Source organism: Rhinopithecus bieti, unplaced genomic scaffold (assembly GCF_001698545.2).
Source record: "Rhinopithecus bieti isolate Rb0 unplaced genomic scaffold, ASM169854v2 scaffold_33065, whole genome shotgun sequence".
NCBI lineage: Eukaryota > Metazoa > Chordata > Mammalia > Primates > Cercopithecidae > Rhinopithecus > Rhinopithecus bieti.
This window is the reverse complement of record NW_016814114.1, coordinates 977,452-992,650: the sequence shown is the minus strand read 5'-3', so window position 1 is coordinate 992,650 and position 15,199 is coordinate 977,452. Positions and strand designations below refer to the sequence as shown.

The window sequence follows — 15,199 nt, the reverse complement described above, 5'->3', positions numbered from 1 at the left end:
AAAAAAAAAAAAAAAAAAAAAAAAAAGATTAATTAAGTTCCTGTCAGCCAATGTTACTGCCTCCATTTCACAGATGAGGAGCCTGAGGCTTAGAGAGGGAAGTCACCTGCCCAGAGTCACACAGCAAGTGAACCCTCCAGATTCCAAACCCTCGTCTGATTGACGCCCAAACTATTCATTATGTGCACCTGTATAGATGGTTAACCATCTGCAGGGCAGTTGTCCTTACCCAACAAACATTCGTGGAGCCTTGGCTAAATGCAGGCCCAGTGCTGGGCTCTGAGTCTACAAGAACATGTCAAACTGAGCCCTGTTCTCAAGGAGCTCACAGTCTGTAGGGACAGCCTCACTGGGGGTGATTCAGTGCAGTACCATTAGTGCTAAAGCCCAAGGGTACTGCCTGGAGCTGTGGCAAGACTGAGGTCAGGGAAGGCTTCCAGAGAGAGGAGATCTGAGCAGAGGCTGGTGTGTACAGAATTTGTGTTAGACAAAGCAGGCATGAGGGATGGGACACATAGGGGAGCCCAAGTTATTGAACAGAGGAGAAAGGCGAGCTCTGAGGGTGAGATAGCTGAGGAGGTTGAGAGGCACCATATCCATTTGGGTTTGGAGAGCCAGCCTTGGATTTTATTCTGTGGACCATGGGTGCCTGGAAGGATTTATTCATTCAACAAGTAAGGTTCAAGCATCAACTATATGCCAGGCACTGTTAAAGCACCAAGAATACCACAGTGAACAAGACAGAAAAGGACACCTGTCTTCAGAGAGCTTACATTTTAGAGGGTGAAAGAGACAGTAAAGCAAATAGGTGGCAATTGAATTTCAGAGTGCTCTGAAGGAAATAAAATTGGGAATGGAGCGGAACATGACTAGGGAGGGTTTCTCTGAGGAGTGGCGTTTGAGCAGAGTCTTGAAGGATGAGAGGAAGGGGAGGAGGTGGGGAACAGCATTCACAGGGGCTGGCAAGGTTGAAGGCCCCATGTTGGGGACAAAATTAGCTTCCTCCAGTGTGTCTGGGGTCTGGTACTGCCGTGGCCAGAGGGGAAGTCCTGTAGGGCCCTGGAGGCCACAGTAAGGGGACTGGGTTTGTCCTGGGGGCAGCATGGCTGGAGGGCTCTGGACCAAGGCCACGGGCTCTTGCTTTTCAGCCTTTGGACAGCTCCCTGCGCTGGGGTGACAGCGGCGGCCTCTGAGCCTGCAGAATTGGTGCTGGGCGAGTGGGAGCTAGAGAACAGAAAGTGTGCACATGGGTTGTGGAAAGCCTGTGGGGCTGGGGGCTCCTGGGCCAAGGGTGGAGCCTCATTGAGGAAGACCCAGGGCCAGGCGCCTGCTCCCACAGGTCATTCGGAGACCCAGGTGAGCACATGGCAGTGGATGCCAAGGGACCCTGTTCCTGGGGGATCTGCAGTCTAAGTGAGACTCGCACAAGCCAGATTGAGGAGCAGCGAGCTCAACACAGCAGCTGAAGCACAAGCTTTGGGGTCAGCAAGCCTCTGGGTTCACCCCAGCCTCATTGTGTGACTGTGGGCCTCAGCTTCTTCATCTTTAAAGTGGGGATGATAATGGTCTCTCCCTCATAAGATGACAGTGAGAAGTAAATGGGTTGCTGAGTATGCCCAGCCAGGGCATCCTTAGAGTAGGCTGGCCATGCTTTACCTCCCTATTGGCAGTGGTTGGTTGAGCCATCAGTCCATCTCACCTGTTCTTGTTTCTTTCAAGCTATATAGAATGTTAGATCTGGGGCCGGGCACCATGGCTCATGCCTGTAATCCCAGCACTTTGAGAGGCTGAGTTGGGTGGATTACTTGAGGTCAGGAGTTTGAGATCAGCTTGGCCAACATGGTGAAACCCTATCTCTACTAAAAATATAAAAATTAGCTGGGCATGGTGGCGCGTGGTTGTAGTGCCAGCTACTTGAAAGGCTGAGGCAAGAGAATCACTTGAACCCAGGAGGTAGAGGTTGCAGTTAGCCAATAAATAAATAAATAAATAAACTAAACGAATTTTTTTAGCTGGAAGTAGTCTTAGAGTGCTTCTCCAGCCCATCTCAGACATATATCTGGGGAAACAAGTCCAGGGAGTTCAGGGGGCTGGCCCTAGGTTACTAGAGGGCGAATTTCAGAACAGAGACTGGTTGGTCTTCTTTTGTTTGTTTGTTTGTTTTTGAGAGACAGAGTCTCGCTCTGTCACCCAGGCTGGAGTAGAGTGGCGTGATCTTGGCCCACTGTAACCTCTGCCTTCTGGGTTCAAGTGAGTCGCCTGCCTCAGTTTCCCAAGTAGCTGGGACTACAGGGATGTGCCACCATGCCCAGCTAATTTTTGTATTTTTTAGTAGAGATGGGGTTTCACTATATGTTGGCCAGGCTGGTCTTGAACACCTGACCTCAGATGATCTGCCCTCATTGACCTCGCAAAGTGCTGGGATTACAGGTGTGAGCCACCACGCCCAGCCGGTTAGTCTTCTTTTATCTTCCTTGAGCCACATCACAGTGCTTCTTTTCTTACATGAGGAGAACTGGGAATTCTGGTGAATGTGGAAAATTGGCTGTGGTGGGGAGATATGATGAGGAATGTTTGTGTCCATGTGAATTTGTTAAGTATCTGCTGGCTTCCTGGTCCACAGACCTTGCTTCTTGGAAGATGCTGCTTCCTGACTTTCCCCCAGGAACTGACCCAAGTGAGTTCCCCATTCTGCCTCCCTTCTCACTGTCTTTCAGTGATGGCCTTGCATCCACCCAGCCACCCCAGCCCAGCACCCACTTCCCATATCCTGTTCCTGTAGACTCCAGCTTGAATGTCATCCTAATCCTCATCCTAATCCTCATGACTCCATTCTCCCCTCCCGCCTTGGACCGCTTTCCCAGCCTCCCCACTGGTCATCCTGCTTCCAGATTCCATGCTACCAGCCTGTCCCCACATTTGTCCCCAGTAGAACTTCCTTACACAGAATGCTTCCACACAGAAGCCTTCCACCTGCAACTTCAAATCCAACCTCAAAGCAACTTGAGGACAAACTTAGGAAAGCCAAATTTTGTAGTTTTAGTAGAGATAGGGTTTCGCCATGTTGACCAGGCTGATCTCAAACTCCTGACCTCAAGTGATCCACCCACCTCAGCCTCCCAAAATGCTGGGATTAAAGGCATGAGCCACCGTGCCCGGCCCCAGCTCTAACTTTCTATAGCCTGAAAGAAACAAGAACGGGTGAGATGGACTGATGGCTCAATTGGCCACTGACAAAGTTTGTCCCCACCTTGGGGTATTCAACCTTGGCAACCCCCTTGAATGCTGCTTCCCACCTCCTGCCCTTCCTTTCATCCTTCAGGACCTCAGGTCCTACCCTGATCTTTCTTACCTGAGCTTAAGCTCTTCCACCTGCCCCAATCTTCTGTGGCAGGAAAGGTACTTTAACGTACCTGGACCTCATTCTTGACTTCTCCGTGACTCCCACGCCCCACATTCAGCCAATCACCAATTCTTGCTTCTTGTCACCATCACCGGATGGTGATGTGGAACTCATCAGCTTCCTCACACTGACCCCCACACCCCATCCTTTGGCTCTTCACTGCGGCCTCCAAAGCAGCCAGGATTGTCACAAAAGTGTTCACAGAACGACGCCACTCCCCTGCTTGAAACCTTCTGAGGTGTCCCACTGTTCTTGAAGTCGCACATTCAAGGCCCTGTGTGGTCTGGCCCTGGCCATCTCACCGCCTCATACCTCATCTCCTATCTTCTCTTTTTTGTTCACTCTGCTCCAGCTCTATAGGCCTCCTTTCTGGTCTTGGAATTGCCACGCTGTTTGCTGCCATGGGGCCATCGCCTCCTCTGTTCCCATTGCCTGGAGTGTCTTCTTTCACATTCTTTGCCTCAAGAATGCTGTGTCCAATTGCTATGTAAATGTCACTTCCTTGGGACAGTTTTCTGCAACATGCCACCCTTTGTTTACATCAGGTATCCTCCTTCTACTTTTTTTTTAAGAGTCAGGGTCTCTCTCTGTCACCCAGGCTGGAGTGCAGTGGCATGATCGTAGCTCACTGCAGCCTTGACCTCAAACAATCTTCCCACCTCAGCCTCTCGAGTAGCTGGGACTACAGACGCATACCACCACACCCAGCTAAGTTAAAATAATTTTTTTTTTGTAGGGATGGGGTCTCGATATGTTGTCCAGACTGGTCGGAAACCCTTGGTGTCAAGCAACTCTTCCACCTCAGCCTCTCAAAGCGCCAGGATTACAGGTGTGAGCCACCATGCCCAGCCCCTTCTCTACCTATTCTTGAAATCACTTTTCCTAACTTAGAATTACATATTTATTTGATGGCTTTTTATTTTTTATTTGATTTATTTATTTATTTATTTTAGAGATTGGGTCTTGCTCTGTTACCCAGGGTAGAGTGCAGTGGCGCCATCATAGCTCATTGCAGCCTTGAACTCCTGGGCTCAAGTGATCCTCCTGCTTTACCCTCCAGAGGAGCTGAGACTACAGGGATATGCCACCACGCCTGGCTAGTTGATAACTTTAAAAAATTGTTTATCCCCCAAAGTCTATAAGCTCTATGGAGTGCTTTTAACCACTATATTCTCTGAGCTTAGCAATGGCTTAGCACAGAATAGCATTTATTGGATACTTATTGAGTGATAAATTACCAAGGTATTTTTATCCACTCCAGTCTTCCTCTCAGACTGTTAGCTCCTTGAGGTCAGATTTTAGATCTAGCTCACCTCTGGGTCCTCAGCTCCTGGCACGGGGCTTGGCACTGAGGGATATGAGGAAATGTTTGAACTGAAGGAAATGGGAAAGGGTTGGCCCACCTTCAGCCAGGAGCTGATGGGATCAGGAGTCTAGTGCATTGCCATATATCAAGAAACTGACTTGAAGGCTGTGGGCATCGGGCTGTGAGCTGCAGAGGTATTCCAGCATTGCTGACTGGACAAGGAGTGGCTGACTGTTGCGGTTGTTTCCTGAAGGATGGGGAGCATTTCACGCTTCCAAGAAGGAGCTCCATGGCTCAGTACAAAGAGATCAAGCTGTCAGGGAAACAGACCTGGGCTTAAATCCTGACTCCACCACTCACACTGTGTGATTTGGGGCAGGAGACTTCACCTTTCTGAGGCTCAATTTGTTAGTAAAATGAGGATGATAGCAGACCTTACCTCCTCAGACTGTCATAAAGACTTAGAAGTAATGTATTGATTCAAATAGCACAGAGTAGGCCGAACACAGTGGCTCATGACTATAATCTTGGCACTTTGGGAGGCTGAGGCGGGTGGATGGCTTTGAGCCCAGGAGTTCCGAGACCAGCCTGGGCAACATGGCAAAACCATGTCTCTACTAAAAGTACAAAACTAGCTGGCTGTGGTGGTGCACGCCTGTGGTCCCAGCTATCTGGGAGGCTGAGGTGGGAGGATGGCATGAGCCTGGGAGGCAGAGGTTGCAGTGAGCCGAGATTGTGCCATTGCACTCCAGCCCCAGCCTGGGTGACAGAGCCAGACAGTCTAAAAAAAAAAAAAAAAAAAAAAGGAAAGCATAGACAGCAATGCTGTGGTGGCTGCTGCTCATTATGAAGACAAAGAGGAAGATACATTTTAAGTCTCGGAATGCTGGATATTCCTAAACAGAACTTGACTTTGACTTAGGGCTGCTGGAGAAGCAAAGGGGCTCTTCGGGTCGAGGGCAAAGCAGGTGTGTAAACAGAAAATAGGCTTAAGGCTGGGTGTGGTGGCTCATGTCTGTAATCCCACCACTTTGGGAGGCCGAGGTGGATGGATCACATGATCTCAGGAGTTTGAGACCAGTTTGGCCAACATGGTAAAACCCCATCTCTCCTAAAAATACAAAAATTAGCTTGGCCTAGTGGTGCGCATATGTAATCGCGGCTACTCGGGAAGCTGAGGAGGCATGAGACTTGCTTGAACCCAGGAGGTGGAGGTTGCAGTGATCTGGGATCGTGCCATTGCACTCTAGCCTGGGCAACAGAGTGAGACTCTGTCTCAAAAAAAAAAAGAAAAAAAAAGAGCCTGGACTTTAAAAATAAAGCTAAAGCTTAATTTAATTTTTTAAAAAAGGGGAAATAGGCTTGAGTCCAGAAGCCAGGAAAGTGGGCAAGAGTGGCAAGCAGTGTCTAGGGTGGGCCAGAGCTGAAGCTGGGCATGGTTTGAGGGTATCTGAGGCCCACTGGGGGACCACATGGCCCTGCAGCAGGAGCAGACACACATCTCTTTGTGTATGTGTTTGTCTGCCACCCCTGTCATCCTGTTTTCCTGCTTGTTTGGGTCTCTAAGTTAGCTTTCCCTAACCCCCAGAGGTTGCCCCTGGCCTGGGTGCTGCTGAAGACCCGTGTGCTTAGATGCAGCAAGGAGACTGGGCAGAGGGAGGTGGGTGTCATTGAGTCTTGGGCCCAAGTTAATCTCCTGGCCCAGCCATGGACTCGGAGTGTGGCCTGAGGCTTGGTCTCTCTGTCTCCTGACAAGCTAGGGGTCTGAGGGGCCTCTCTGAGCTCCTACATGCTATAGCCCTACAGATGAGGGCAGTGCCTATGGGGAAAGAACCCTTGGGTCCCCTCACAGAGCAAGGATGATGCTGGGGGCTGAGTAGAGAGATCGCCAAAGCAGCAGGCATTTAGAGAGAGGCTGGGGAACTGAGTCACAGAGAGGATCCCCAGGGGTGGCCAAGAGGAAGAGGCCACGGCTGGGGGTCCCTGAAGGGGTGAAGAATCTCGCTCTGCTGTCCCCGGTGGGCTGGCTGCTCCCCCCCACCACTCCCCGCTGGGCCCCCGGGGGACCTCGCTCTAATAATGTATTTGATCGACTCGCCGGCCGCGTACAAGCGATTATTGTCTTGTCGGGAGTCAAACGTATCGATCCAGCGAGAAATATGAGCGGAGCAATGGGGCCCGCGTGTCAGTTACCAGCCCCGCTGGCCCTGGGGAGCCCCCTACGTCTCCTTTAATTACCGCTCAGCCCTGAGCCCAGCCTGGCCTCCCCTGTGCTGCCTCCCTCCTAGCTCCCTGCACCTCAAGGGGCCCCCACTGCTTCCCAGCTCCCATGCCCTACCTGCCTCACTCAGCATGGCTCGAGGCCTCTTCTGTGGCAACGAGGCCATCATCTCCCCTGCCTGAGCCTCACCGTTCCGGCTGCCAGGTTGTACCCACTCAGTGTGTTCCAAACTCCGTCCCTCTATCCTCTCTCAGGCAGGCCCATCCTCCTTCAGGATGCCCTCACCAGGCCCAGCTCTGGTCTGAGGCACTGAGAATGGAGCCAGCATAGGAGGCGAGAGGTATGGGGTTGTTTCATCTTTCAGGGAGTGTATGCAGCCTTCCCTGGCTCCAGGACTGAACTGCAGACCTGGCCGTGCTGGAAGTGGGTGGTCCTTCTCTGCCGGCTCTAGGGGGCTGGAATGGGGTCACGTCCAAAACCGTGTTCCTGACATGGATGATGTTGAATCTGTCCAGGGTGGAGCATAGGGGTGGCTGGTGAGGTTTTGCCCACCCCCCACAATGTCCTATAGCCCCATTTCCAAGCCCCCCAAAACAAATCCTAACTGAAAACAAAGCTTACTGCGTAAATGTCGCTTTGAGACAAGGCTCCAGTACCCACCGCCATTAGGCTGCTGTCGGGAAGACCCTCATGTATAGAAATCCTGTGGCCAGTTGCTGTGTCGTCTGTGGATATCCTCTGTGAAATGGCCTTTACAATACGGGATGTTGTGGAGTGTAGATGCCTGGAAACAGTCCCCTCTCGTGTGCATATATGAGAACTGCCAGTCCTTCCTGTTGTGCCCACCTGCCTGCCTGGGCGTGTCTGGGTGCACAGGGCACGTGTGCAGTCAGGGGAGGGCACTCCTGTAGTTTTGCCTGTAGTATGCCCTTTCCGAGTGTGCCTGTGTGTGAGTGGGTGTGAGTGGCCAGGAAGCATGCCTGGGCATATATGTGTAGAAGTGTCCTTGTGCCCATGGGTCCATGTGAGGGAGTAGAGCGGGTATCAGTATATGGGAGTGACCATCGTCAGCAGGGAGGGCTGGTGTTGGGGCCTGTGCATATAGATGTGTTCATGCACGTCTTTGTGTGCACACGTGTGTGTGTGAAGTGCTGTGGTCTGTAGAAATATTCGTGTGTGTGGGGGTGAGTCTAGGCGTCTGTGCGTGCACCTGTGGTTTAGGGGCCTCCCCAGCCACGGGGCGCAGCATGTCTTGCGGAGCCCAGGCGGGCAGGTGGGGTGTCTGGAGACACCAGGCAGCCCCACAGCCTCAGACCTCGGGACCAAGAGAAGGACTAGGGCAGCGGACTCGGGCGCGCCTTTGTCTGAGCTGCGGTGCGCCGGGAGTCCTGCGCCTTTGTGTGACCCTTGCAGGTGTGCGCGCGGGGGTGTTGGGGGGATGTTGGGGAGGGGAGTGGAGGGAAGGGCTCCCTCCTCCGCAGCCGGCCCCGCCCTCCGGGCCATTGGCTGGGCGCTGCCGCCCTCTGGCGGGCTCGGAGGGAAGCGCTGAACTGGGAGCGCCGCAGCGCGAAGAGCCAGCTGGTAGCCAGGGGACCTGGTGCTCCCCTCCACCGGAGCCGCCTCGGGCGCCCGCATTTGGCCGGCGATTTATTGTAGCTCCAGGCCAAGTCCCCTACCCACCGTTCCCACTACCACTGCCCACGGGCACCACTTCCTCCCAGTGGTGACACCCAACAGCTCACCTGCAGATAGGCGCAGGGCTTGCTTGATCTTCCCTGCCGCGGCGTGCTTTAAGCTTCAACGCTTCTTGGCTCTGAGCCCTTGGGAAAGCTACTGCTCACCTCTCTGATCCTCAGTCTTTTCATCTGTAAAATGGAGCAAATAACAGTGACCACCTCATTGGAGATAGCACCTGTCAAAAGTGAGGCACAGGGTCAGGCATCAGCAAAGCCCTGTCTCCAATGAGCTGCTGGCTAGTGTTTTAATGTTGTTACTATTGTGGACCCACCTTCTCTCCCAGACCCATTCCCTGTCCCAGATTTGTTTGCCTCCATGGGGGCGATAGAAGTCAGGGGGCAACAGTTTCAGGCACCTCCCGGATCGCAGCTGTAGGAGTCGGCTCTTCTAGCCTGCCTATCCTCTGGCCCACTAGCCCCCACCCCCCAACACACACACATGATTTGGGATGGGCCAAGCTGCCGGGGCGGGTCTGTGGGCCAGGGTATTTTCCCTTCTGAAGGGGGCGGACCGGCCCTGTGGTTTCCTCCCTGAGTGACTTCCGGCAGGGAGGGTTCGGCCCCCAGAGAGGGTGGGGAGATGACACAGTTGTTCCCCCAGCCCTGGCGGGGCGGGCAGCATGGTTCACTCCAGCATGGGGGCTCCAGGTAAGGGGGCTGGTGCCTGCGCCACTGCTCAGAGGACAGGCAGCACATTTAGGTTTGCTCTGTGGGCCCTCCCTGCCCCTCCTCCTCAGCTGTCTCCATTGTCCTCTGTACTCTAGCAACTCCCTCTCTCCCATGCCGGGTCTCCTCCAACCCCCACAGCTCCTCCTTGCCCTCCTGTTCCACATCAGGCACTGGAACTTCCAACCTCTTCTCTTCTCTGTTGCCCTGTTCAGAAGGGTCTGGGACAGGAGGGAGGGAGCTGGGTGTTGGTAGCGGGCCCTCATGTGGAGAACCAGTGGGGTGGGTGACATGGGCGATCCTTGGATAAGGGCTGCAAAGGGATTGGAATGCCAAGTTGCTGGACTTGGGGGATGTCATTCCCTTTTGAGTGTGTGTATGCACATCTGGTACGGGTATGCGTGTGCGTGTGTGTGTGCAGTAGTTCTGAGTGCTCTGAGTGGGACTGCTCTGTGCTTGTGAGTGTGGGGGGCTGTTGTGTGTGGCATTGTGGGGTGATGTTCGCCTGGCTCACTTCTTCACCTCATTCACCTCAGACCTCACCTCCTCAGGGCAGCCTTCCCTGACCTCCCCATCTAAATTGGCACTGATCCTGTCACTCTCAGTCCCCTCACCCTGCTTTATCTTTTCTTCACAGCACTTATCACTGTTGGGAATTTCATTATGTGTTTGTTTGTGTGCTTATTAAATGCCTTCTCCACCAAATGTCAGTTGACTGAGTGAACATTGCGCGCCAGGCACAGTACAAGGTGGTGATGGCTGTCACTCAGCAGTGTTGATTGGAGTCTTAAATGAGATAATACATGTAGCATGCTTAGCACAGTGCCTGAAACATGGCAAGCACTCAGCCCTACATGCCTGTTTCATTTGTGGCTGTGTAGGCATGACCATGGGCGTGAGTCTTGGTTTGGTGGTATGTGCTGTCCTATATGTGCCATGGTGTGCAGGCACCCCCGTGTCCTCCACCAACACGTATCTATTGAGCAGTTCTGTCTTGGGTGTTGGAAATACAGTGGAAAGGGTAGCTCAGGTCTGTTCTCCTGGAGCTCCGAGTTTATTGGAGAAGACAGACCTGTCACCAATGACAGCACAGACAGGTCAGGGCTGGGATGGGGGAGGTCCAGGCAGAGGGGTCAGGGCTGGGATGGGGGAGGCCCAGGCAGAAGGGTCAGGGCTGGGGTGGGGGGCAGAGGCCAAGGGGTCAGGGGTGGGATGGGGAGACAAAGACACAGGGGTTGGGGCTGGGTTGAGGGAGGCCCAGGCAGAGGGGTCGGTGCTGGGGTGGGGGAGGCCCAGGTAGAGGGGTCAATACTGGGGTGGGGGAGGCTCAGGCAGAGGGGTCAGGGCTGGGATGGGGGGATGTAGGTAGAGTGGTTGGGGCTTGTATGGGGAGGCCCACACAGAGGGGTCAGGGCCAGGATAGGGGAACATAGGTAGAGGGATCGGGCCAGGACAGGGAGGTATTAGGGGATTGTAGGAGCCCTGAAAACATGTGATTTAGTTGGTGGAGTATCAAGGAGAGCTTCCTGGAGGAAGAGGGTGTCTGAGCAGGGATATGAAGGATGAGTGGGTATGAGCAAGCAAAGGCGGTGAGGAGAGGGGTGGGATGAAAAGAAGACTATTTGCAGGGTGACATGTGTTTATTTGTTGAGGTGACTGTGTATGCAACTGTGTATATGTATGTGTGTCCATACCGTGTAGACACAGAGATCCTGGGTGTCTGCTCCCACTGACTCATTCCTCTCTGGGGTTAAATGGGGACCTCAGAGGTGCTGAGCAGTAGGCTAAACTCTTTACTTGGGATTTCTCACAGAACAGCCCTGCCTGGGAAGACTGGGGTGGATTTTCCCTGCCTGGACATGAAATAATACACTGTGTGACTGTGGGCAGATCACTCACCCTGCCTGTTCTCAGACTCCACACCTGTGAACTGGGTTCAGAGGTCAGCCCTGGCCATCTTCCAGGATGAGGTGACTCTGGGTGCATGTGTGTGCACTTGTGTGTGTGCGCGTGTGTGACTCTGTGTGAACATGTGCATGTCTGGGTGTGTACCTCTGGCTGGACTGGTGTGACTTGGTGTGAGAACATGTGTAAGTACATGTGTGTAAGTACATGTGTGCGTACACATGTCTGAGTCTGTGAGTTACTGGGTATAGTATGTAGGGGGGTGTCTGTGTGTCTATCTGTGTTCGACTCCAGGTGTGTGAGTTTTGTGTACTTCTTGTGTGTGTCTGGCTGGCTGTGTGTCACTCAGTGTGACAGTGTGTGTAAGTGCATGTGTGTACACACATCTGGGTGTGTGTTTTGCATATATGCCCGTGGCATCATGTATGGGCATGTGTCGTATCTGCAAACCTGTTCATATTCCTGTCTGGAATCTGTACACATCTGTTTCTTGTAGTGTGTTGGCCAGGGCCTTGCCTGGCTGTGGCCATGGGGTGTGTACTGTTGGCAGCTCTTGCCTGCTGTCAGCGCAGCTGTGGGGCCACCTCTCTTGTTGTGTCTGCTGCCCATATCTCCATCCCTCCCTCCTGACAGCTCAGAAACGTTCACTCCCTTGAGGCCACCCAGGGACAGCTGTGGGGTGGGGAGGGGTGAGGTGCTGCTTCTGGGGAGGACGGGGACTCGGCCAGCTGGGCCCACAGAGGTTCCCGGCAGCACCAACCTGCCCACAGGGGCTCCCAGGCCGTACCCTTAATTGAAGCAGGCTGCGGAGGCAGGGGACCCAGGGGACAGGACAAGTGGGGCCAGGAGGGGTGAGGGGCAGTCCTTGGGTCCTCTATATTTAGCCCCATTTTCGGTAAGTGCTAACGAGAAGCTGGTCTAAGTCTGCTAAAACTGGCGGGGGGAAATGCAGAGGAGAAGTGAAAGTCCGGGGAGGGAGGAGTGGGAGGGCAGAGAGGACCCAGAGTCCTAGGCCTGGGGCAGTCGGGCAAGCGAGTGTGAGCTCAGGGCTGGGCAGCCCTGGTTGTGGAGGGGGGCCCTCTGACCTGAGGAAGGTGGGATTCAAGGGGCAACATGGCTCCAAGGGACCTAGTAGGGCTATGCATTGCTTTTCTCTTCCAGTTCCCGTAAAATATTACACATTACCTATGATGAGGGGTGGAAATGGCCATACATAACCAACCAATTTTTTATGTGTGAATGAGGCTTTGAGAGGGGCTTCTGAAGGTGCCAGGGGATGGAGCACATTAGACTCACCTGGAGGGGCTGGGTGTGGTGGCTTACACCTGTAATCCCAGCAGTTTGGGAGGCCGAGGTGGGCGGATCACTTGAGGTCAGGAGTTCGAGACCAGCCTGCCCAACATGGCGAAACTCTGTCTCTACTAAAATACAAAATTAGCCAGGCATGGTGGTGCATGCCTGTAATTGCAGCTACTCAGGAGGCTGAGGCAAGAGAATCGCTTGAACCCAGGAGGCAGAAGTTGCAGTGAGCCAAGATCATACCATTGTACTCCAGCCTAGGCGACAGTGAGACTCTGTCTAAAAAAAGAATCACCTGGAGGGACTTTTAAATATCTGGATGCCCAAGTCACACCCTGCACCACTGAAATCAGAGAGTCTAGGGTGGGAACAGGCATCAATATTTCTGTAGAGCTGAGTGACAGGCGATGGGCATCTGTGCCTGGGCTGAGGCTGAGGCTGAGCCATTTGATGGACCCTCTAAGTCCGTGGTTGCCAGTGCCCTGGAGTCTCTGTTAAGGCATCATTTGGCTTTTAGTCCACGGTGGAAATGGAGCTCCCTGTTCATTTCTGGTGGAAATAATCTGACCCTTCTCTCAGATTGAGCTCTGACAGGGGAGGTGGAAAGAGAAAGGACAAAGGGTAGCAGTTGGCCATTTCGTTGTGGCCCAGCCAAGTGTGGGGCAGGGGTATGCAGGGATATGTAGGAGTGGTTGGGAGAATTTGGGGAGAATAAGGGTAACAGAATGGTGAAAATTTTCCCTCAAACCATTCTTGTCTTTCCAGCCACTGTCCCTGCAGAGGAAATCTTACCTTAAAGATTTAAATTAAGATTTCTTAGGGATGTTGGGTGACAGTAGCAATAGGGGTTTGTTTTAGACAGGATTGGGCCCTGGTCAGTTAGGGGATTCCTAAATGCATTCATTCATTTCAAAGACATACTCCTAGGCCTGTGCAGCAATGACTCCAGCCTGGGCTCCTGTGGAGCCCACAGTTGGGGTGGAGGTCTCTGCCCGGGATGATCAGGATGTGATGGAGAACAGTACAGGGGTAGTGAAGCCCAGAGGAGACAGACAGGGAGGGAGGTCAGGACCTTGGGGCCACTGATCCACATGTCTTCTGCTGGGCAGTGTTTAGGAAGCTGAGATCAGACCTGCCCTTGAAAATTCCTGGTCTGATAGGGGAGACATACTGGGGCCCGGCTAGCTACAGTCAGCGTCTAAGACAGTGACAAGGGGACGTGCTAGGGTAGGGGAGCTGGAGAGAGACCTGGCTGGGAGCTGGAGGCATCAAGGTGGTTGTTTCATAGAAAACAGAGCTTATGGCCGGGCGCAGTGGCTCACGCCTGTAATCCCAGCACTTTGGGAGACTGAGGCGGGTGGATCATGAGGTCAGGAGATTGAGAACATCCTGGCTAACACAGTGAAACCCCTTCTCTAATAAATATACAAAATTAACTGGTCGTGGTGGCACACATCTGTAATCCCAGCTACTTGGGAGGCTGAGGCAGGGAACTGCTTGAACCCGGGAGACCTCCAGAGCTTGCGGTGAGCTGAGATTGCACCACTGCACTTTAGCCTGGGCAACACAGTGAGACTCCATCTCAAAAAAAAAAAAAAAAAAAAAGAAAAGAAAACAGAGCTTATGCTGGGTTCTGAAGGATGAGTTGGGGGTCACCAGGTAGACAGATTGGGGAACAGTGTTCCAGGCAGAGGGAACAGCCCATGCCAAGGCCTCAGGAAATGTTTTATATGGCAGAGTGCAGGCTTGGTGCCTCACACCTGTAATCCCAGCACTTTGGGAGGACGTGGCAGGAAGATCATTTGAGCCCAGGAGTCTGAGACCAGCCTGGACAGCATAAAGAGACCCATCTCTACAAAAAAAATTTTTTTTTTTTAATTAACTGGATGTGGTGGTGCACACCTGTGGTCCCAGCTACTCAGGAGGCTGGGACAGGAGGATAGCTTGACCCCAGTAGGTCGAGGCTGCAGTGAGCCTTCATTGTGCCACTGCATTCCAGCCTGGCTGACAGAGCAAGACTCTTGTCTTAAAAATAAATAAATACAATAAAATAAATAGCAGGGAGACAGTAGGACAGGGGTGGGAAGTAGTAGGAGACAGAGACTGCTGCAGAGAGGGACATTCAGCAAACAGTTACAACCTGTTCTGGGCTTGTGATGCTGGGGACCCAGTGATGAGTCAGACCAGGCCTGTTGCCTTGGTCTTGTGGGGAAGGAACCTGGACACAGACAGTCACAGCTGCGGGCTGAGGGATGGGACAGCAGGAGGGCAGGGGCTGTGAGAGGCCGTCTTAGTTTGCTAGGGCTTCCACAGCAAAGTACCACAGACTAGGTGACTGAAATAAGAGAAATTCATTCTCACAATTACGGAGGCTGTAAGTTAGAGAAGAGGAGAGGATGTCAGCAGGATTGGCCTCTTCCGAGGCCTCTCTTCTTGGCTTGTGGTCAGCTGGTCTTCTCCTGGGTCTTCATATGGTCTTCCCTCTGTTCCCATCTGTGACCTAATTTCTTCTCCTTCTCCTTCTCCTTCTCCTTCTTCCTTTCCTCCTCCTCCTCCCCTTCTTCTTCCTCCTCCTCCTCCTCCACTACTACTACTACTACTTCTTCTTCTTCTTCTTCCTCCTCCTCCTCCTCCTCCTCCTCTTCTTCTTCTTCTTCTTCTTC

General features: G+C 53.0%; 1 protein-coding gene and 1 long non-coding RNA gene across 13 annotated transcripts in view; one reads left to right on the top strand and one right to left on the bottom strand.

Moving 5' to 3' along the window:
• The window catches only part of POU2F2 (POU class 2 homeobox 2), a 74,601-nt gene that overhangs the window by 22,700 nt on the left and 36,702 nt on the right, over positions 1-15,199 (top strand). For 5 of the 12 annotated variants that reach the window (XM_017849832.1, XM_017849830.1, XM_017849825.1 and 2 more), the window contains exon 1: positions 9,220-9,314. The exons of 2 other annotated variants lie outside the window; for them this stretch is intronic. In XM_017849832.1, coding sequence (XP_017705321.1) covers positions 9,287-9,314 — 28 coding nt within the window. In that variant the 5' untranslated portion in view covers positions 9,220-9,286. Of the gene's footprint in view, positions 1-9,219; positions 9,315-15,199 lie in introns of those variants that run through there. 5 more of the 12 variants (XM_017849831.1, XM_017849833.1, XM_017849826.1 and 2 more) reach the window with 1 other exon arrangement.
• On the bottom strand, positions 6,776-9,069 carry LOC108513882 (uncharacterized). The gene is made up of 3 exons (XR_001881045.1): positions 8,939-9,069; positions 8,673-8,795; positions 6,776-7,437 (listed from the first exon to the last, which is right to left on the bottom strand). It is a non-coding gene; the product is annotated as an uncharacterized LOC108513882 (long non-coding RNA).